The sequence below is a fragment of the Xenopus laevis genome, chromosome 8L, assembly GCF_017654675.1.
Source record: "Xenopus laevis strain J_2021 chromosome 8L, Xenopus_laevis_v10.1, whole genome shotgun sequence".
Taxonomy (NCBI): Eukaryota; Metazoa; Chordata; class Amphibia; order Anura; family Pipidae; genus Xenopus; species Xenopus laevis.
In genome coordinates this window covers 22,908,763-22,932,416 of record NC_054385.1, presented here as the reverse complement: position 1 = coordinate 22,932,416, position 23,654 = coordinate 22,908,763, and the positions used below count along the sequence as shown (strand labels likewise).

General features: G+C 44.8%; 1 protein-coding gene across 11 annotated transcripts; it reads right to left on the bottom strand.

The window, feature by feature from the left end:
• Positions 1-4,651: 4,651 nt before the first annotated feature.
• LOC108698297 (uncharacterized protein K02A2.6-like) lies at positions 4,652-22,820 on the bottom strand. Of its 11 annotated transcripts, none has more exons than XM_041572516.1 (2): positions 22,424-22,820; positions 4,652-9,485 (listed from the first exon to the last, which is right to left on the bottom strand). In XM_041572516.1, the coding sequence occupies exon 2, from the start codon at positions 6,849-6,851 to the stop codon at positions 5,709-5,711; it is 1,143 nt and encodes a 380-aa protein (XP_041428450.1). In that variant the 5' UTR covers positions 6,852-9,485; positions 22,424-22,820; the 3' UTR covers positions 4,652-5,708. The 11 variants fall into 11 exon arrangements, with proteins under 11 accessions (XP_041428450.1, XP_041428449.1, XP_018085176.1 ...); XM_041572515.1 differs by having other exon boundaries at positions 22,568-22,820; XM_018229687.2 differs by having other exon boundaries at positions 4,652-7,014; positions 22,568-22,820.
• Between the last annotated feature and the right edge of the window lie 834 nt (positions 22,821-23,654).

Genomic DNA, 23,654 nt, shown 5'->3' with positions numbered 1-23,654 from the left:
ACTTACCGGATTTAATACACGACGATCAGGCTGGGTTTATACGTAAAAGGGAGGGAAAAGATAATATTTACAAAATTTTATCATTATTGAAAAAGCATTTGATAGAGTGGGGTGGCCATTCTTGGAAAAAGTTCTGAGGGGATTTGGAATAGGGGAGATCACCATAAATCGCATTTTAGCTCTTTATAAAGATCCATATGCAAGAGTTAAAGTGAATGGCAAACTATCTGACCCAATATATATCTGCAATGGAACCAGGCAGGGCTGCCCGCTATCACCACTGTTATTTGTTTTGGTAATCGAGACACTATTGTCACACATCAGATTGGAGGCAAAGATAGTGGGAATGAAGTTTGAAGACAAAGAGTATAAGACAATAGCTTTCGCTGATGATATGCTAATTTTTGTCTCAAATCCGATGTCTTCCCTACCCAGGCTCTTATCACTTATAGAATATTTTGGAACCCTATCAAACTTTAAGGTTAACCTTACAAAATCTAAAATTTTGAACATCAATACCCCAGAAAATATAATGGACAGTTTAATAAATAACTTTCCCTTTAAAAAGGCAAACCATAGTATAAAATATTTGGGTGTTAATATAACTTCAAATATGTCCGATTTATATAACAGCAACTTTGTCCCCTTATTGACAATACTACAGGATAAGGTAAATAAATGGAATAAAATAAACCTGTCATGGATGGGGAGAGCACAAGTATTGAAAATGTTCCTGATGCCTAAACTGAACTACTATCTACAAGTTCTGCCAATTAGACTACCAGCTGTTTTTTTTAAGAAAATTAAATCCCTTTTCATAAAATTTATTTGGAATGGCAAACAGGCTAGGATTCAATACGAACAACTAACATTACCATTAGACAGAGGAGGGTTAGCTATCCCAGATGCCTGGTTATATTATATTTCAATCCATTTAACACGTATTAAACAATGGGCAGGTGAAGAAAGGAAGAAAGAGTGGGCAGTGTTAGAACATCAGTGGGCAGGGATACCTTTGTTAAATTATTTATGGAGTGAACCCAAAGGTATACCGGACAAGGTGAAGGCCCACCCTTTAATAGCTCCCACATTTAGGATCTGGTTCAGCAATAGAATAAAGATGAATCTGACTAAAATGCCCTTTATACTACAACCCTTAATTCACAACATTTCATTTATACCCAGTTTGGAGAGGGGTGCATTCGGGTATTGGCAGATACTCGAGGGGAGACCAACGAGAATTAGCGATTTCCAGGAAAACAATAAAATGATTCCATTAAAAGAAATTCAAAGGAAATGGGGAAAACATGCTAGAGATGCATGGAACTACCTCCAATTGCAAAATTATACTCATAAATTTAAAGTGAAGATTGGGATAGAGAATTGACCAAATGGGAAAAACTACTGGAAAGTAAAGAGGTCCCTAATAAAGCAATATCAATTATATATAAACTCTTATTATCAAATATCTTTCTGGGCAAAGACATAGATCTTAGGGAATGGGAAAAAGATTTGGATATTAAGATTCCCTCCGAGATGTGGAATAAGCTCCTGTTACAAGCCCACAAATCATCTAGAGCTGTAAGAGTGAGGGAAATGAATTTTAAAATAATTACTAGATGGCACCTTACACCAACTAGGTTGAATAAGATGTTTCCTGAACTTACAGATTTATGTTGGAGATGCGGTAAGGAGAGGGGGACACATACGCACATATGGTGTAAGTGTAAGGATTTGCAAGATTATTGAGGTAAAATCCTGAAAGTAATAAAAGAAATAACTAACATTTGTCTTTGGATGACGCCCCCTCGATTTTGCTAAGTCTAGATACTGATAAAAAGGGTTTATTAAGGGACCCACTTACCTTACACTTGCTGGATGCGGCTAGGTCAATAATCCCAAGATATTGGAAGAAGAAGGTTCCACCAAGTAGCATGGAATGGCAGCAGGCAGTAGAGCACACCAGAAAAATGGAAGAAATAACACATTATTCATAACAAGAGTGCTATATACTGGGATATTTGGGAACCATGGGTTAGGTTTATAAATAAATCGAGTTAAAAGGGATTTCAGTCTGAAAGAGGAATAAAGGGAGGATCCTTTGGAGTATAGACAGGAATGCACCGGGGAGGGGGCAAGTAAGTTAGCCGAAGTAATAAAGGCAGTAACTGGTCTATGCAACCCTGAAGGTTTGGGAGATGGCCTGTGGGTGAGGAGAGTGGATGTCAAATGTAATCAGTTGTGAGATAGCTGGGGTCCTATATATTCTTATTCTATTCTATTCTATTTTTCTTTTATTTGTTTATCTATTTATATCTGTGGTACTGTACTATTTTTGTAAAATTTGTCTAAATAAAAAAAAAAAAAAAGATTGCGACACAAATCTTGGGACAGTGTCATTTAGTGCATTAGACATAATTACATAGCAAGTAAAGTTGAAAAATAACAAAAAGCTCAAATGTATCCATTTGAAATCCATATAAACATTACTTGAGAAGGAGAAAAGTTGTCTACTAAGTCATCGTTGGTAGCAGTATCAAACAGTTTGTATTACTATGGTGGATATACAGGTATAGGATCTGTTAATCCAGAAACCAGTTATCCAGAAAGCTCCAAATTATGGGAAGGCCTATGGAGTCCATTTTAAACAAATAATTATATTTTTTCTAAATGATTTCCATTTTCTCTGTTATAACAAAACAGTACATTGTACTTGATGGTAACTAAGCTACATGAATCAATATTGCTGGCAAAACAATCCTATAGGTTTACAGTATGTGATGGTAAAATTATAGTAGGCATACTGTCTGGCGATCCAAATTATGGAAAGATCCCATATCCAAAAAATGCCAGGTCCTGAGCATTCTGTATAATAGACGCTATGCCTGCACTTGATCCCAACTAAGATATAATGTTATCATAGGAAAATGATCTTTTGTCTTAATGGACAATCAATCCGGAAACCTTGATGTATTGTGTGGTGATGTTGCGAAATCCCCCGAAAATAACGTCACAGCAGTCGTTCTCAGCTGGGGTCCAGTATTCTGCCTCCCTCTACAATGGCCAGTGGTTTATTATACACCAAGACAGGGCCGGAACTAGGGGTAGGCAGAGTAGGTGCCTGCCTAGGGCGCAATCATAGAGGGGGCGCACTTTGAAGGGGAAGTTTTTTTCTTTTTTCGTTTTAAAAAATGAAAACAAAAAAAACCCTGGTTTAATCGTATCTATATTTAATACACCGACTGGCCATGTGTACGTGTGTGATTTTTATCTGAAGACTCACTGTAGTGCTCTGGCTCTGGCAGTGCTCCCCAGAGTCCCCACCCCCTCTTACTTACTGCCATTGGAGTCTCCTGCGTTTCATCATAATGCGCATGCGCTGTAGGAGGCGTGCCGACATCGACATCATGCATCATTGAAACAGAAGTGGGCAGCAGAGAAAGGCAGATTGCTGCCTGTCGCGTTGGTGTGACGCATATCGAAGAGAGCTATTGCTTCACACGGAGAAAACCAAATGACTGGGCTTATTTTCTGATGCTGGCTGCTGGCACAGGTACAGATCTGTGGCAATATTTTTGCTCTTGCTGCTGGCCTGGCACATATTTGGGGGGGCGATATTTTGTTGGCACAGATATGAGGCAATATATGGCTGCTGACTGGCACAGATGCAGATTTGGGGGCAATATTTTGGAGGCTGGCACAGGTACAGATTTGGGGGCAATATTTTGGAGGCTGGCACAGGTACAGATTTGGGGGCATTAGTTTGACTGCTGGCATAGGAGCAGATTTAGGGGGAAATATTTTGGCTACTTACTGGCACATGCACAGATTGATGGGCAATAATTTGGCTGCTGGTTGACACTGGTACAGATTTGGAGCAATATTTTGACTGCTGCTGGCACAGGTACTGATTTGGGGACAATAGTCTGGCTTCTGTGCTGGCACAGGCACAGATTTGGGTGGCAATATTTTAGCTGCTATTGGCACTAATTTGGGGGGCAATATTTGGGCTGCTACTCCAACACAAGTACAGGTTTGGGGGGTAATATTTTGGTTGTTGTTGGCACAGATTTGGAGGCAATATTTTAGCTGCTGTTGGCACAGACACAAATTTGGGGGCACAGATACAGATTGAGGCCAATAATATGATGGATTTTGCTGTTGGCACGGGTACATATAGCCATATGATGGGTGCTGGTACTGGTAAATGGGGGCAATGAAGAAGGGGGGCTAATTGTATGTGGCTGACTGATAACAGCTGGCACGTTTATTAATTCTATCTGGTTATCTGGACCTCAGGTGGGGCAACATGAGTGACTATGCTGTGACTGGGGGTTGTTGAGCTGGAGTTGATTACCGTTATGTGTGTGCTGTAATTTAGGGGTAAGGGGCTGTTCATAAGAATTCAGTGTGCCTTAACTGTGAATCATCAGGCTGTCCTTGGACTTGGCCTCAAACCTCTTTCTTTGTTGGTTATCAATATACCATTATCTTAAAGGTTTAATCGAAGGCGAACTGCCACTTTTATGTATTGTACTGTGCGGAAGTGTGGCCTGCTATCTGGCATCCATTGCTTACACTGTTTGTTATATCATTTTTTTAATACTTCTCATGTATTTTACCTTATCATATATATTGTGATCAGTCATTATTTCTTATTACAAAAGATTTTATTATGTTATGATGAAGATGCAAGCAGAGTACAATCCCAACTCAATCCATTGTGTTAAATACTTTTGTCACTGGCACCACCTACCTACTTTACATATTTATATTTATATAAATTGAAAGTTTCAGTCATGGATGTGTTGTAAGCTTTCTTTATTAAAAAAAACCCCATAATGATAAGTGAGGGGCGCTGATTGAATCCCCTGCCTAGGGTGCCAAACTACCTTGGCCCAGCCCTGCACCAAGACTAAAGGTGGTCTTACAATATATCCAATCAATGAGCATGTTATGCTATGAATCAATTGGTGGAACCAGCACACAGACACATGTCCATAGAAGAGGGGGGGGGGGAAAGGTAGATTTCCCTAGGCAAACAAAAGACACCAGGACAAAAGGCACTTCCCCGGGTAATATACATATACACAGACACAGTGATCTTAGCATGGCTTGTACTGATCTTGTAAAAGTACACCTTTGTTCAGTGGTCCGTATTCCTTAATCCCAACCGGCGCCACACACGGCATGCTGTAGTCATGCCTTATGAACACAAATCGGATGGGAATCAGAATCATCGGGCGATTGTGCAAAGGTCGGTCGTAAAGACGCTTATCCCACATCGGTTGCGGCCATATGGCGAAATATGAAAAATTTCCACGTCAGTCCCTCCTTTTTCACCATATGTCGTCACAGCAACGGCTTCCTAACACTACAATCACTCCAACCAAAGCTTCTAAAGGGTACTGAAACAAAAGGGAACATGCTACACTACAAATGCACTAACAAGAAGAACCGGCCTAATATGCTTGATCTTCTTTATATCTTGATCATGAGGTCCAGACTGGCCTTCAGGGAGGTGATGTCATCAAACAAGGTTTCTGGTTATGTCTTCTTTGAGAAGAACAGCCCAAAAAAAAGTCTCCAAGAAGGGAAGAAGTCGGTTCTTTTAGGGACAGTCCATAATTTGTGTTAAAAAGGTGGTGGTTCTTCCTGTGCTGATCTTCCTGAGGTAAAGGGTTCCGGATGCTTCAGGCGATGGCTCTTTATGGAATCATCACATGGTCCTCTGCACGGCTCTTTGCAACTTGGTTCACAAAACAATAGGTCATTCTCGCTGTCACATAGAGGAGGAAAAGAAAGCAGAGCAGCATCAGGACATACACTCCAACTTCTTTAAGCCATGATCCAATAGAAAACAACATATCACCGAAGCCCCCTAAACCTTTAAAGGGGTTCCAACCCTCCTCTGCAATAGCGCGTGCTTGTCCCTGTAACACTTTCACCTTGTCAAGATGGGCCTGAACCTTATCCCCAGTATCTTCCACCCAGGTACAGCAATCCTCCCCGATGAACTCACAGAAACCCCCCTTTGATGCAAAAAGATAGTCGAGAGCCATTTTCTCCTGAAGCATAAGGGTCTTCAGCTGTGGTTGTTCAGAAGAAATTTCTCTCATGGCTTCGACTGTCTCATTTAACATCTCATCCATTATGATGGAAAAATTGTTTAGCCGCTTCATAAGTTCTATACCCCATCCGGTCCATGCCGGAAACCATGCCCAGGCACGGCCCCCTGCAGAGAACAGCTCTCTCCTGGTCCTTCTTCCCACACTCACCCTCCTCTGCACCATCAGGTCCTTGTGACCGTCGGCAATGTAGGAGGCAGGGACTAACCTGACTAAGGAGCATGACCCTCTAGTATTCGGGGGAACGACTCTATAGGCAGCCTGGCCGCACAAAAAGTAATAGGGCCCAGTTAATGAGACACAAAGGTCATTGGGGTTATGGTTACGGGCATTGCGCAACAACTGGATGGATAATGGGATTGCTGCACCCTCCTGAATGTCACAACCTCCCCCCCAGCAGACATAATCATGTCTGTTGGATACGTTGACATTACCATCTAAGAATGTCTGATTAAATTCTATGGATAGATGGCGTTCCGCTGATCTACCTGAAGGACTAAATTTTCTCATGCCCACCCTGATGTCATAAAGGGCATGTACTGCCGCCATCGCCGGGATGCTCTGGCTCGGAGGAGGTTTGGAGCACACCCAGCAGTTGGACCTATTTGCTATCTTTGCTAATTGTAAATGCATCTTGAACAGTAAATTCGGATGTGACTCCTCATAACAGTATCCAAAATACATTAAACAACAAGTGTATATAGAAACAATGCACCTGAACATTGCACTTGATAGTCCAGCAGCTTCTTGCAGTGGCTGGCGTGGATCCACCCGTCACGTTCCTCGACCTTAAGGGAGGTGGATGTTGTCAAAAGAACCTGGTACGGCCTGGTGTATCTCGCCTCTAGTCCCTGGCGCTGATATTTCGTTATGACTACCCAGTCACCTGGTTGGATAGAATGCAAACCGGTTATAGACTCTGGATCAGGAATAGATTCATGAACTCTATGATGTATCTTTTGGAGTTCCCGCTGAAGAGACTGCACATACCCCTTCAACTGAGAATGTAAAGACGACAGCTGCTGGGGAAAGTACAATCCCGTCTTGGGCCTACTCCCGAACAGAATCTCATAAGGGGACAGCCCGTGAGGCCGTTTTGGGGCATTATGCACAGAGTACAGGACAATAGACAAACACTCAGGCCAAGGTTTGCCCGTGTCAGCGGATATCTTAGCGATCTTGTTCTTAAGAGTACCATTTAGTCTCTCTACCTTGCCGCTGCTCTGGGGGTGGTATGGAGTGTGGAGACCCTGGTTGATGTGAAGGGCCTCACAAATTTCCTTAAAAACCTGTCCGGTAAAATGAGTTCCCTGGTCAGATTCGATGGCTTCAGGTACCTCGGAAAGGATCTTTTTAGCCGTTGTTACGGCATTAGCATTTTTAACAGGCCAAGCCTCTGTCCAACTAGAAAACATGTCCACACAGACCAAAGCATACTCGTGGGGCCCACGCTTAGGCATTTTGATATAATCTATTTGGATTCTCTGGAAGGGGTATTCAGGTTTGGAGAATGTTTCCTTGGGGCTACAGCCGGTCGTCCAGGGTTGTGTAAGGCACAGACCAGGCAAGCACTAGTGAGCTTGGTGGCTGTGATGGAGAATCCTAGAGCTATCCAGTACTCCTCTACTTGGGCACACATGACGGTTTTGGACTAGTGACTAGGGTAGTGGGTTACATGGGCCATCTTCGGATATAATGCTTTAGGCAAGCACCACTTACCATCGAGACTCCAGCTCTTATCAGCCCCCTCTGTTGCCCCCAACATTGCCCATTTCCGCTTCTCTGTACTCTCCGCTTGAGCCTGTAATTTCTCAAATTCCTCGAGAGACACATCAGTGGGTTTAGCTAGCATTAGAGACAGGGGAGGGGATCAAGGGCTCCTTCTTTAGCAGCCAGATCTGCCATTGCATTGCCCTTGGCTTCCATGGTGGTCTCTGTGGTGTGAGCTTTGACCTTAAAGATAGCCACTTCTAAAGGAAGAGTGAATGCTATGAACAATCTATTGATAATTTCGGTATGTTTTACAGGTTTCCCTGAGCTAGTGAGGAATCCTCTAGCTTTCCAGATTGGGCCAAAATCGTGAGCTATACCAAAAGCGTACCTCGAGTCTGTGTGTACATTGATCCTTAAACCTTCATGTTTTTCACAGGCTCTGGCCAATGCGTGTAATTCAGCCTCTTGGGCCGACATGTGGCTGCTAAGAGAGCCTCTTTCTACTACTTTGTCAACTGTTGTTACAGCGTATACTGTGTGAGGTTTACCATCTGATGTGTTATACCTGGAACCGTCTACAAAAAGGTGTATTGCTTCCGGAGGAGCTCTCTTGACAGGGCTAACTGCTTCTGTCTCGAGTTCCATGAGTTCAAGACAGTTGTGATTGTCTGTTGGTTCTGTCATGGTTGGGTTAGAGTCAGTCACAATCCCTTCCTCCCCCCCCTTCTTCTGAGTCAGAATGGGTCGGGAGAAGAGATGCGGGATTGAGGATTGTACATCGTCTCAGTGTGAGGTTAGTAGGGGTGAGGAGAGCCACTTCATATTTGGTCAGAAGTGCTGCTGAAAGATGTTTGGTCTGGACCTGGTTGAGAATCTCTTGGACAGAGTGTGGGGTGAGAAGGGTTAGAGAGGAATCTAAAACTATGTCACCAACTTTCTGCAATAACACAGCACAGGCGGCGGTAGCTCGGATGCACCCAGGTGAACCTTTGATGACTGGATCCAATTCAGTGGAAATGTACATGATGGGACTATACCTGGATCCATGTAATTGGGTCAGTACCCTTTGCTTTCCTGACAAAAGAGATAAAAGGGTAGGTCATAGCTGGGAAGACCTAGTGCCGGGGCCCTGGAGAATTCCTGGATCAGATCCTGGAGGGTTGACCATTGTTCATCAGTTAGTTGAAATGGTGTCTGAGAGGGTAAAGTATAGAGAGGACCCATTTTGAATGAAATATTAGGCATCCAATCTCTGCTGTAATTGATCAGACCTAGAAGGGCTCTCAACTGTCGGCATTACAAGGTCGGGTGAAGTCTTTGAGAGTCTGTATCCATGGGGTGTCAGGTGTCAGGTCCCTTTTGAGATACAGTGGCCTAGAAAAATAACCTTCTCCTTACAAAACTGCAATTTTTCCTTGCTAGCCTTATTCCAGTGGATGCGAGATGGTTCAGTAGCGAGATAGTGTGTCTGTAGCATGAATCCTTGTCCGGGCAACAAACGAATAGATCGTCCACATATTGTAACAGTGCGACCTCCGGATCCTCTGGCACCCACTGGTCTAATACCACCTTTAGCTTGCAACTATATTCCGATGGGCTAGTCATGGACCCCTGTGGTAACCGGGTCCACGTCAGCTGTCTACCCTGGAACGAAAAAGCAAAGAGGTATTGACACTGTGGATCTATTGGAACAGAAAAGAAGGCATTAGACAAGTCGATAACACTAAAGTACGAAGCTTTGGGAGGGATGGACGCAAGTAATGTGTGAGGATTAGGCACTAACGGGGCATCACTGACTATGATTTTGTTAATGGCTCTGAGATCATGGACCAGTCGGTAAGTGACTTCCTAACCCTTGACTGATTTTTTTGCCACTGGAAATAAAGGTGTATTACAGGGTGATTGTGTTTGGGTTAAGACCCCGATTTTGAGATATCTATCAATCTGGATCTTGAGACTGTCCATCTACGCTATACTCAGAGGATACTGTGGCAATTTTGGTAGCACGCAACCGGGGGCAATCCGTATAGTGGCTGGAAATACTGGCAGCAAGCCGACATCATAATTGTCAACCGCCCCAAACCTTAGGGTCTACCTCAGCTAGTACATCCAGGGACAAATGTGTACCAGGTTCACCAGTATACGGGACTGACACCACTGCACACAGCAACTCGTCTGTGAGTGCACTAGTTACCACAACACCCTCTGGGGTATAAATGATGTTGGCCTGAATCTCCGACAGAATGTCTGCTCCCAATAGGTTGATAGGGACATCATCTGAAACTAATAGAGATCTGACTGCTTTGGTGTGTTGACCTAACCTGCAGTACAATGGTTTCGGCTCCCTAAGAGTCACTGGATGACCTGTAAGCCCAATGGTGGGGGTTGTGTTGCCAGAGAGTGGAACCCTGCCTTTTAGATCTTGTGTTTTTAGAACAGTCCTGGCTGCGCCGGTGTCGATGAGGCAGGACAGAGGATATGGCAATTCCTCAAGAAATAGATTGACATGGGCCGACACCGGTTTGCCTTTCCCCTAGTGGGCGAAGCCATGGGACTGTGTAGCAGCTCCGATGGTTTTAACTGTTTCAGGGTCTGATATGAAATGGTAGGTTCCAGGGGGGCCCTCCGTACTACGGTAAGATTTCCCCGGGCTTGGGTTATGTGCATGAGGCCGGTCAGGAACAACTTTATAAGGACTAGGAGAATTTTGTTCTTTCTTGTCCTCATTTTCTGGACAGTGGGGCGCTAAATGTCCTCTTTGATTGCGATTGAAGCAAGTTATATTAGTACATTTGGTGAGTTTCTTTTTCCTAGGATAGGGATGGTGGTCCTGGGCTATTAGCTCAAGAGCTGCCATGATTTTGGGCGACTTGGCCTCTTTCCTGGCATGCAGGTCCAGTTCTATGGCCTGGATTGTTGCCATAAGGGAGTGGAAACTCATAGAATGGGCCTCTGGTCGTGCAACCATTAGCCTATCTCTTAGCTTAGGCACCAATCCAGCCAGAAATTTAGCCTTTAACATTAGATGGATGGGCGATACTGGCTGGGTGTTCTCTGGGGCATCTGGACCTGGCTCAAACCCTGCATCTGTTACCCCTTGTTTTAACCTCCGCCAATAGACGGAGGCGTCCTCATCTGGGCCCTGGATCGCTGTCATAAACTGGAATAGGGACACAACACTATACATAGTGGGCATTTTTGCTTACAGAATTCCTTGCCCCCCGTTGTGAGCTGCTCCATGTGTAGTTATTGCACACCTGGAAAAGATGTCATCAGCCACATCTTCGCCTACTGCGGCTCTGGGGATGTTTGCACAATCTGCTCCGCTCATCCCATAGCTTAGCTGATTGACACCCATTTTCTTAGCGAACCCACATGAGTTAGTCCTGTGATCCGGGAGGTCATTTAAAATCTCCCTGATCTCCCCCGCAGTAAAAGGCACGTGCCAGGTGATACGGCTTGTGGCGTTTTGTCCAGGGGGTCCCTCACATTCCTGTACTCGGACTGGAAACACCCCGAAGGGTGGACCAGCCTCGGCGGGGGCCTCTGGGATGGTGGTAAATTAGTGTGAGGACTCATAGGGGATTGGAGAGGACCTGCCACTGTCAAAATTTCCTCCAGGGTGGCCCGGTATGGATATAGGGGCTCCACCCTCTGAGGGCTGGCCGCAGGCCTAGACCCCGAGGCCACAGGTGCCGGTTCCATAGATGGAGCCTGCCCTTTCAAACTGGCGTCTAGTTGCCAAAGTTTGGTCTCCGGTTTCCATCAAACCCAACCCCGTAGACGTCCCGGAGTCTATCCCTCAGCTGCCCCCCCGTAGCGCCTTTAATCCCCCTCAGGGACCTGTTGGAAGTCATCCCTTTCCAAGGCCTCTATGCATTCTAATTTGGATTTGTCTATTATAGAGATGCCTCTGGCTTCACATAAGGTGACCAAATCAGATTTTCCAAGGCGGCAGTAATCCGTTTTTTCAGAGGCATCTTTTGCGGATTCCGAATGTGGGGATGGTGATGGAGACAGATGAGCTGAGGCTGTTGAGATGACCTGTGTTGCTAGCAAATTTAAACCGGTTTGCAGCTCTGTCTCGTCCTTATCATTATTGCTTTCTGCAGTTCTGGCCAGACGGGAGTACATGATTATGTTTGACCTAACCATCTGAGACTTTTGAATGCCCTGCTGCTGAAGCTTGGTAGATTTCTGTAATCACAAATTGGCCTTCTCTAAAGACCCATGTGTTTGGAGTCTGGAGTGGAACTCACGGACGAACTTTTCCCAGATCCAGACCTCAAACATCCCCTCCTTAGGGATGGACCATTCTAAACCTGAAGACCATTTGTGTCAATCTTTGAGGGGCTTAACAGTCCCTCCTCCATATCTGGATTTCATGTGCTGCTGAGCCGTCCTGAACTGGTACCCTTCTGTTCCCTAGATTTCCCTACACCCATACTCGAGTCTCGAGCTTTTTCCAAGTAGATGCGTCCACCTACAGTGTCTACGTCCACCGCGCAGACCGCCATCGATCCTTACCTGTTCATCCTCTGAGTAGCTCTAGGGCTTCAAATATGAACCACAGATATTATCCACCATAGCCCACTCAGAGAGAAGGATCAGCGGCCGAGGGATCTGGACAGGTACGAACCACGGACACCTTCCTTATCCCTCGTGCTAAATTGGCTCAAAACAGCACCCTGACTGCAGGATAAGAGTCCCCAATGCCTGGAGTGTTGACAGCAAGTGAGAGGGAGTGACAGGAAATGAGAACAAGGGAGATATAGTTGAACCTTCCTAGGGATTGCGGTACGAACCACGGACACCTAGTCACCCCAGTCAGGCCAATAGGTTTTGAGAGAAAGTGGCTAGAAAAACAGATAGAAACAGAGAAACCCCTCCCTAGTTCACCTCCCCAAGTTCCGTCCCCCAAGCTTCCGGTACGAACCGCGGACACCTGGTCACTCAGTGACGAAAAGTCAAGAAAGCGAAGAAAGGGAACAGTCCTCAATAATTTCCCCACAAACTCCACCCCTGGGCTTTGGTACGAACCACGGACACCTTCCACCCTTAAGATGGACCTCGAGGGGAAGAGAAAAGAGAACAAAGCTCACGCGACAATTGATGAACCCGAGTAGGCTTGGCCCACTTTTTCGTGCACATGGGCAGACGCCATCCCTGTGGGTGAAAATGCGAGAGCGTTACTGGGCCTGCAGTCACAGCGATCCGTCCAAAGCCGCTCTGGCTGCGGAGACGCAAAGGTATAGCAAGTTAGGTTGTATGGACTACATCAGCAGGCAGGCTCCGGGGAAACCAAACTTGATTAAAAAGTCCAATCTTTATTAGGTATGGTAAAATACACTGTAGGAGCAGGCAGGGGAACGGCTTGGCCCACTTTTTCTCCTCACAAAAAGCTAACCAGTTCACTGTTTTTTCGCCCTATACTGCACGACTTCGCAGCACAGCCCTTATGGTCGTAACTAACAGGAATTTCCTTCCTAACAGCAACTTTCATAAGCAGACAGCAGCTATCTTACACTACCAGACTTCCAATTAGGGATGTCGCGGACTGTTCGCCGGCGAACTTGTTCGCGCGAACATCGGCTGTTCGCGTCCGCCGCAAGTTCGCGAACGTTGCGCGACGTTCGCCATTTTGGGTTCGCCTTACCTGGCGCTTTTTTTTGACCTCTCACCCCAGACCAGCAGATACATGGCAGCCAATCAGGAAGCTCTCCCTCCTGGACCACCCCCACACCCCCTGGACCACTCCCCTTCCATATATAAACTGAAGCCCTGCAACGTTTTTTCATTCTGCCTGTGTGTGCTTGGAAGAGCTAGTGTAGGGAGAGAGCTGCTAGTGATTTCACTGATTTGAGGGACAGTTGATAGTAAGTTTGCTGGCTAGTAATCTACTTGATACTGCTCTGTATTGGAGGGACAGAAGTCTACAGGGATTTGAGGGACATTTTAGGGTAGCTTTGCTGGCTAGTAATCTACCTTCTACTGCAGTGCTCTGTATGTAGCTGCCTGCTGTGGGCACTGATCTCTTCTGATATCATCTGCTGACTGCTGTAATAACCCAATAGTCCTTGTAAGGACTGCTTTTATTTTCTTTTTTGTTGTTTTACTTTGCTACTTTAACAGCCAAGTGCTATTAGTCTAGCAGTGTTGGGGAGTGGGACTGGTGTGCTACTGTGCTGCTCCTAGTAGTTCAGCAGCACCAACCCGAGAATATTTTTTTTTTTAATATACATATAATTTTTTTTTTATTTTACTTATCTTACTGTTCTTTAAGGTGTCCAGTGCTGTTTGCTGTTCTTCATAGTAGTGCACCAATAGTAGTGCACTTGCAGGCATTATTTGCCCAGTGGCCATCTAGCTGTGTGAGCTTGTTCACATTCTGTCTAAATATCAATAATAATACCGTCTCCAGAAACACCACCTGAGTGACGTTTTTCAAGCAGCAATAATATATTCCGTATCCACCACTGCTGTAGTGTATACGTTGACCTTGTAGGCATTATTTGCCCAGTGTGTTCTTCATTTTCAAACCACTGCCACTTAGCTGTGTGAGCTTTTTCACATTCTGTCTAAATATCAATAATAATACCGTCTCCAGAAACACCACCTGAGTGACGTTTTTCAAGGAGCAATAATATATTCCTTATCCACCACTGCTGTAGTGTATATGTTGACCTTGTAGGCATTATTTGCCCAGTGTATTCTTCATTTTCAAACCACTGCCACTTAGCTGTGTGAGCTTGTTCACATTCTGTCTAAATATCAATAATAATACCGTCTCCAGAAACACCACCTGAGTGACGTTTTTCAAGCAGCAATAATATATTCCGTATCCACCACTGCTGTAGTGTATACGTTGACCTTGTAGGCATTATTTGCCCAGTGTGTTCTTCATTTTCAAACCACTGCCACTTAGCTGTGTGAGCTTGTTCACATTCTGTCTAAATATCAATAATAATACCGTCTCCAGAAACACCACCTGAGTGACGTTTTTCAAGCAGCAATAATATATTCCGTATCCACCACTGCTGTAGTGTATACGTTGACCTTGTAGGCATTATTTGCCCAGTGTGTTCTTCATTTTCAAACCACTGCCACTTAGCTGTGTGAGCTTTTTCACATTCTGTCTAAATATCAATAATAATACCGTCTCCAGAAACACCACCTGAGTGACGTTTTTCAAGCAGCAATAATATATTCCGTATCCACCACTGCTGTAGTGTATACGTTGACCTTGTAGGCATTATTTGCCCAGTGTGTTCTTCATTTTCAAACCACTGCCATCTAGCTGTGTGAGCTTGTTCACATTCTGTCTAAATATCAATAATAATACCGTCTCCAGAAACACCAACCGAGTGACGTTTTTCAGGCAGCAATAATATATTCCGTATCCACTGCTGTAGTAGTGTATACGTTGACCTTGTAGGCCTTGTTTGCCCAGTGTGTTCTTCATCTTCATTTTCAAACAACTCCCATCTAGCTCTGTGAGCTTGTTCACATTTTGTCTAAATATCAATAATAATACCGTCTCTAGAAACACCACCCGAGTGACGTTTTTCAGGCAGCAATAATATATTCCGTATCCACTGCTGTAGTAGTGTATACGTTGACCTTGTAGGCCTTGTTTGCCCAGTGTGTTCTTCTTCTTCTTCATTTTCAAACAACTCCCATCTAGCTGTGTGAGCTTGTTCACATTCTGTCTAAATATCAATAATAATACCGTCTCTAGAAACACCACCCGAGTGACGTTTTTCAGGCAGCAATAATATATTCCGTATCCACTGCTGTAGTAGTGTATACGTTGACCTTGTAGGCCTTGTTTGCCCAGTGTGTTCTTCTTCTTCTTCATTTTCAAACCACTGCCACTTAGCTGTGTGAGCTTGTTCACATTTTGTCTAAATATCAATAATAATACCGTCTCTAGAAACACCACCCGAGTGACGTTTTTCAGGCAGCAATAATATATTCCGTATCCACTGCTGTAGTAGTGTATACGTTGACCTTGTAGGCCTTGTTTGCCCAGTGTGTTCTTCTTCTTCTTCATTTTCAAACAACTCCCATCTAGCTCTGTGAGCTTGTTCACATTCTGTCTAAATATCAATAATAATACCGTCTCCAGAAACACCACCTGAGTTGTTGTTGTTTTTGTTTTAAAAATAATGCCAGGCAAAGGCAGGCCGCCACGCAGAGGCACTAGGGGCCGTGCTGCTATGCTATCCTGTGGCCCTAGGAAATTGCCCAGTTTTAAAAAGGCAATGACCCTGAACTCCCAAAATGCTGAAGAGGTAGTTGACTGGCTTACACAGCACACCCCATCCTCTACCGTTTCTAACTTTACCACAACATCCTCATCCTCCACTGCTATGGGCACCCCACGTAACACTTCCTCCACCACCGGCGCCCCTTCTTCACTGGAGTCAGAGGAGTTATTTTCACATGAGTTTCTTGAACTGAGTGATGCGCAACCATTATTGGCAGAAGAAGATGAAGGAGATGAGGACGTTACACCAGATTTAATTCTGGCAGAGAACACAACAGAGATGGACATAATGAGTGATGACGAGGAGGTCCCCGCTGCTGCTTCCTTCTGTGAGCTGTTAGAAGAAATTGATACATCTGAGGAGAATGATGATGAGGAGATTGATGTTTTGTGGGTGCCCAGTAGAAGAGAGCAAGAGGAGGATAGTTCAGATGGAGAGACGGAGAGTCAGAGAGGCAGGAGGAGAATAAGACTTAGAAGAAGCAGGGAGGACAGCTCGCAGGGAACAGTAGGGCAACAACATGTATCGGCATCTGTGGTCAGCCGGCCAACGCACCCGCCATTGCTGCCAACGCCGCCGACTTCTACTTTTACCCCCAGATTGCCAGCCTCAAAAAGGTCAGCAGTGTGGGATTTTTTTAATGTGTGTGCCTCTGACAAAAGCGTTGTAATTTGCAATGAGTGCAGTCAGAAACTGAGTCTTGGGAAGCCCAACAGCCACATAGGTACAACTTCTATGCGAAGGCACATGAACGGCAAGCACAAAGCACTTTGGGAGCAACACCTCAAAGGCAACAGGCAAACTAAAAGCCACCCTCCTTCTGGTCCAGCATCTTACTGCTCTACCTCTGCTGTCCTTGACCCGTCTGAACCACCCTCCACTCCGCCTTCCACCTTGACCACCAGTTCCCATTCCCAGTCATCTGCCCCCAGCCAAGTTTCTGTGAGGGCCATGTTTGAGCGTAAGAAGCCAATGTCTGCGAGTCACCCCCTTGCCCGGCGTCTGACAGCTGGCTTGTCTGCACTCTTAGCCCGCCAGCTTTTACCATACCAGCTGGTGGACTCTGAGGCCTTCCGCAAATTTGTAGCAATTGGGACACCGCAGTGGAAGGTACCCAGCCGCAATTTTTTTTCAAAAAAGGGAATACCACACCTGTACCACCATGTGCAGAGCCAAGTCACCGCATCTCTGTCACTTAGTGTTGGGCCAAAGGTCCATATGACTACTGACGCATGGTCCTCCAAGCATGGTCAGGGCAGGTATGTCACCTACACTGCCCACTGGGTGAACTTGGTCATGGCTGGGAAGCAGGAAATGTGTGGCTCAACAACGACAGTGGAGTTGGTGTCACCGCCACGGATTGCACGCGGTTCTGCCACCACCTCTACTCCTCCTTCGCTCTCTACCTCGTCTTCTTCCTCTTCTTCGTCCTCTGCTGCTGGGTCCTCCTCCTCCTCCACACCTGTGCACCCCCAGCTCCCCCTAGGCTATTCGACGTGCCAGGTACGCCGTTGTCATGCTGTCTTGGGGATGACGTGCCTGGAAAGCAAAAACCATACCGGATCTGTACTCCTGTCATCTCTGCAGTCACAGGCCGATCGGTGGCTGACCCCACACCAACTGAAGATCGGAAAAGTGGTGTGTGACAATGGAAGCAATCTGTTGGCAGCACTGAGACTGGGCAATTTAACACATGTGCCCTGCATGGCACATGTTCTGAATTTAATAGTACAACGTTTTGTCTCAAAGTACCCAGGATTCCAGGACGTTCTCAGGCAGTCCAGGAAGGTGTCGGCCCATTTCAGACGTTCCTATACAGCCATGGCACGCCTTGCTGACATTCAGCAGCGGTACAACATGCCAGTCAGGCGTTTGATTTGCGACAGCCAGACTCGCTGGAATTCAACGCTCCTCATGTTGGAACGTCTGCTGCAACAACAAAGAGCCGTCAACGAATACCTGTTTGAACTGGGTGGTAGGACTGGATCTGCAGAGCTGGGGATTTTTTTCCCCCGTTACTGGGTGCTTATGCGCGATGCCTGCAGGCTCATGCGCCCTTTTGAAGAGGTTACAAATATGGTCAGTCGCACCGAAGGCACCATCAGCGACCTAATACCCTTTGCTTTCTTCCTGGAGCGTGCCGTGCGACGAGTGACAGATGAGGCTGTAGACCAGCGTGACGAGGAGCAGGAAGCGCACGATTTCTGGTCGGAATCACCAGAACGAACCCAGGCACCTGCTGCAACGCAGGGAGAGGTGTCAGAAGTGGAGTCAGAGGAGGAAGGTGGCTTTGTGGAGGAGGAGGACCAACAGGAGCAGGCTTCCCAGGGGGCTGGTGGTGACCTTTTGGGGACCCCTGGTCTTGTACGTGGCTGGGGGGAGGAGACCGTGGATGATGCAGTCCTTGATAACGAGGAAGCGGAGATGGATACCTCTGCATCCAACCTTGTGAGAATGGGGTCTTTCATGCTGTCATGCCTGTTGAAGGACCCCCGTATTAAGAGGCTTAAGGAGAAGGACCTGTACTGGGTCGCGACTCTACTAGACCCTCGGTACAAGCATAAAGTGGCAGAAATGTTACCAACATACCACAAGTCTGAAAGGATGCTGCATTTACAAACCAGCCTGCAAAACATGTTGTACAATGCTTTTAAAGGTGATGTCACTTCAGGAACTCATCAACATTCCAGGGGCAGAGGTGCCAGTAATCCTGCCACGAGCGCACCTGCAAGGACAAAGCACTTTGGCCACTCTGTAACGTCAGACATGCAAATGTTTTTCAGCCCAAGGCAGCGGCAGAACCCTTCGGGATCCACCCTCAAAGAACGCCTCGACCGGCAGGTAGCGGACTACCTGGCATTAACTGCAGATATCGACACTCTGAGGAGCGATGAACCCCTGGACTACTGGGTGCGCAGGCTTGATCTGTGGCCAGAGCTGTCACAATTTGCCATGAACCTCTTGTCTTGCCCCGCCTCAAGTGTCCTCTCAGAAAGGACCTTCAGTGCAGCAGGAGGGATAGTAACTGAGAAGAGAACTCGCCTAGGTCACAAAAGTGTGGATTACCTGACCTTTATTAAAATGAATGAGGGGTGGATCTCGGAGGGTTACTGCACGCCGGAAGACTTGTTCTGAGTTTCTGATTCTGACTCCCCATGCAGCTGTCCTTCTCTGCACGCCTCATGACTCCACATACAGCTGTCCTTTAGCGTCCTCCTCCCTCCACCACCGTTACAAACTAGGGTGCAAACCCTACTGGTTTAATTTGAATCCAGGTAAATCCTGAGTTTTTCTGGCCTCTGTGCTTCAGTGGCTGCGACCAAAAAAAACAGAATATTTTCAGCATTTATATGGCATATTTTTTCTGGCCTCTGTGCTTCAGTGGCTGCGACCAAAAAAAACAGAATATTTTCAGCATTTATATGGCATATTTTTTCTGGCCTCTGTGCTTCAGTGGCTGTGACAAAAAAATGAATATTTTCAGCATTTATATGGCATATTTTTTCTGGCCTCTGTGCTTCAGTGGCTGCGACTAAAAAAACAGAATATTTTCAGCATTTATATGGCATATTTTTCCTGGCCTCTGTGCTTCAGTGGCTGCGACCAAAAAAATTGAATATTTTCAGCATTTATATGGCATATTTTTTCTGGCCTCTGTGCTTCAGTGGCTGCGACTAAAAAAAACAGAATATTTTCAGCATTTATATGGCATATTTTTCCTGGCCTCTGTGCTTCAGTGGCTGCGACCAAAAAAATTGAATATTTTCAGCATTTATATGGCATATTTTTTCTGGCCTCTGTGCTTCAGTGGCTGCGACAAAAATAAATGAATATTTTCAGCATTTATATGGCATATTTTTTCTGGCCTCTGTGCTTCAGTGGCTGTGACAAAAAAATGAATATTTTCAGCATTTATATGGCATATTTTTTCTGGCCTCTGTGCTTCAGTGGCTGCGACTAAAAAAAACAGAATATTTTCAGCATTTATATGGCATATTTTTTCTGGCCTCTGTGCTGCAGTGGCTGCGACCAAAAAAAACAGAATATTTTAAGCATTTATATGGCATATTTTTTTCTGGCCTCTGTGCTTCAGTGGCTGCGACCAAAAAAATTGAATATTTTCAGCATTTATATGGCATATTTTTTTCTGGCCTCTGTGCTTCAGTGGCTGCGACAAAAATTTTTTATATTGTTAGCATTTATATGGCATATTTTTCCTGGCCTCTGTGCTGCAGTGGCTGCGACCAAAAAAAAATTAATATTGTTTGCATTTATATGGCATATTTTTTCTGGCCTCTGTGCTGCAGTGGCTGCGACAAAAAAAAAATTAATATTGTTTGCATTTATATGGCATATTTTTTCTGGCCTCTGTGCTGCAGTGGCTGCCACAAAAAAAAATTTATATTTTCAGCATTTATATGGCATATTGTTTCTGGACTTCTGGTTCAGTGGCTGCGACAAAAAAAACATAATTTTTCAGGAAAGTACACATGCCTAATTTTTCAGGGTTCTGCAACAGTGGCAAAATCGCATCTTTTATGGTCACCGCAGGTGATCAATAAAGTAGACCAAAACTGGGCCCACACTGCAGAATCAGTGTTTTTTGGTTCACTTCACTGTACATTGAATTACCTCTGCCTGACCGTGCACGTGCGCACAAGCACGGTGACTGCTAAACACACCACTACAGAAATATTGCCACCAACAGGACGAACATCCTGGAGGTGACAAGCAACTAGTAATTAAAAACTATTATTTGCTCACTTGACGGTATCATTCATTAAAGCTCTTTGCGTCTTTTTGCGTTGCAGTAAGCACCGCGTTTCGTCTTTGCGTGTGAACAGGCTGTAACTTTTACACGACTTGATTGGCATGTAGACGCCGGACGTTTTAAAGCATTTTATTACACAGGTTTAGAAATGTAGTGTGATTTCTGCCCTTTACAGCACAAAACGCAGCGCTGTGTCAACAATGGATTTTTTAGAAACATTTTTGCCCTTGATCCCCCTCTGGCATGGCACTGTCCAGGTCGTTGCACCCTTTAAACAACTTTAAAATCATTTTTCTGGCCAGAAATGTCTTTTCTAGCTTTTAAAATTCGCCTTCCCATTGAAGTCTATGGGGTTCGCGACGTTCGCGAACCGTTCGCATTTTTGACGCAAGTTCGCGAATATGTTCGCGAACTTTTTTTCCGACGTTCGCTACATCCCTACTTCCAATGACGGAAAAGATGTCTTCCAACCGAACCTACAGAGAATGTATTGGTTTGAGAATAGATTAAAACAGAAAAGAGGGCTAGCCAAGAGCAAGGTAAGAAGTTAGGGTGGTAGTTATAGACAGAGAGAGAAAGTGGGTAAGCAAAAGTGCTTTAAAAGAGAGAAAAGGAGAAAAGTGAGAGAGATGGGGAGAATAAAGGATGGAAGGAAGGATAAAGAGAGGAAAATAAAGAGAGAAAGAGCAGGAAAACAAGGAGTATAAAAAGAGAAAAAGCTAGTTAACAAATAGCCTTATGTTGTAAACCACGCAACACTCTTCCTTCACTCACACAAAAGGACAATAACAACACCATGTGATGGTCTCTTCCTTAGGAAAGCCCCCTATCCCAGAGGAAGTAGCAGTCAATAGACTGCAGGGAACAGCAGAGAGGTATAACAAATGTAAAAAATGTTCCAAAAAGTTCAAAGAGAACTTTGCTGTTATGAAATGTAAAGATGAAAATCTATTCTATACAATAGAACAACTGTTAAGGTTATATGCAGGGGATGTGTCTCCCACCAATAGCCCAATATACCTTTTCAAAAACAAAGACAAAATGGCCGCTGGCACATGTGCTTTAAGACAAAGACAAAATGGCCACCGGCACATGTGCTATTTCAAAATGGCGTAGGCTCCCCCTGTTCAGCGCTCAGCAAGGGCTAGAAACTTGGTTTGTAATTCAGATTGGTCGGATTGTTACCCAACCTCCAATATTGAAACTTGTAATAATAAAAGCAATACAATCCTCCCAAACAAAAGATTTTCTCAAGGATGAAACCTATAGAGTCGCAATTTTAAAACAAACACCACTTAGTAGACAGAAAACGAACACAAATGAAAAAAAACAATGATTCTAAATCCCATCTAGATACTGTTGGCCATATCTGCTTGCTACAAGATTATCCTACAACCACCCGGCATACACAGAAACTCCCTCCACTGGTCTGAATCACTCACAGATCCTCCAGCAGGGTGCAATAACAGTCCCTTATGGTTAAAAAATAAATAAATGAATAAAACCCCACAGCAGTTATGCAGATATGCCCCAACCAGTACCTGGGCAGTTAATACTGAAAAACACCAGTGGGCAGTTCTTTTGGTAGATTTTTACCTGATTCCAGCAGCCTAGAGACCACAAATTAATTTGCAGACAGCAAAAACTTTCTCAAATATGAGAGTATCAAAACAAAAAGGTCTTACCTCAATGCCGGCCTTTTTGCTGCCCGAAATAAGATATGGCCCCTTTTAATTCTGCTGAAATTAAGGGAAAAATTGGACCTCCTGGCTGGCTCGCTATCTGTTATCGTAGGAAAATGATCTTTCGTCTTAATGAACAATCGATCCGGAAACCTTGATGTATCGTGTGGTGATATTGCGCAATCCCCCGGAAATAACGTCACAGCAGTCGTTTTCAGCTGGGGTCCAGTATTCTGCCTCCCTCTACAATGGCCAGTGGTTTATTATACACCAAGACAAAAGGTGGTCTTACAATATATCCAATCAATGAGCATGTTATGCTATGAATCAATTGGTGGAACCAGCACACAGACACATGTCCATAGAAGAGGGGTGGGGGGGGAAGGTAGACTTCCCTAGGCAAACAAAAGACACCAGGACAAAAGGCACTTCCCCCGGTAATATACATATACACAGACACAGTGATTTTAGCATGGCTTGTACGGATCTTGTAAAAGTACACCTTTGTTCAGTGGTCCGTATTCCTTAATCCCAACCAGCGCCACACCCGGCATGCTGCAGTCATGCCTGATGAACACAAATCGGATGGGAATCGGAATGATTGGGCGATTGTGCAAAGGTTGGTCGTAAAGACGCTTATCCCGCATTGGTGGCGGCCATATGGCGAAATATGAAAAATTTCCACGTCAATAATAACTCCTTATTGGAAGCAAAACTATCCTATTAGGCTTATTTCATGTTTAACTGACTTTTTCGTACACTTAACATATGTAGATCCATTTATTCATGTCAATAGTGTGAGGAATTAGCATTAAACAGTAAAGGGCAGCAATATAATGTTGTCTTAGAGATAATGACACCGTAAAATAGATGACAACACATTTGGCCTGTGATCTCTTTAGACAGCAAAGTTATGGGTTGCATTTTCCACAATGCAGCACAAAATAAACATCAATCTTGCACACAAGTGGACGTCTAACAGAAACTGGATCATTCAACAATCTATGTGTGCCATTCAGAGAGCTTCTTCTTCTTCTTCCCTGGCTCTGGCTGTGCTCTTTACTTTAATACTCTTAAGGTGGCCATGCAC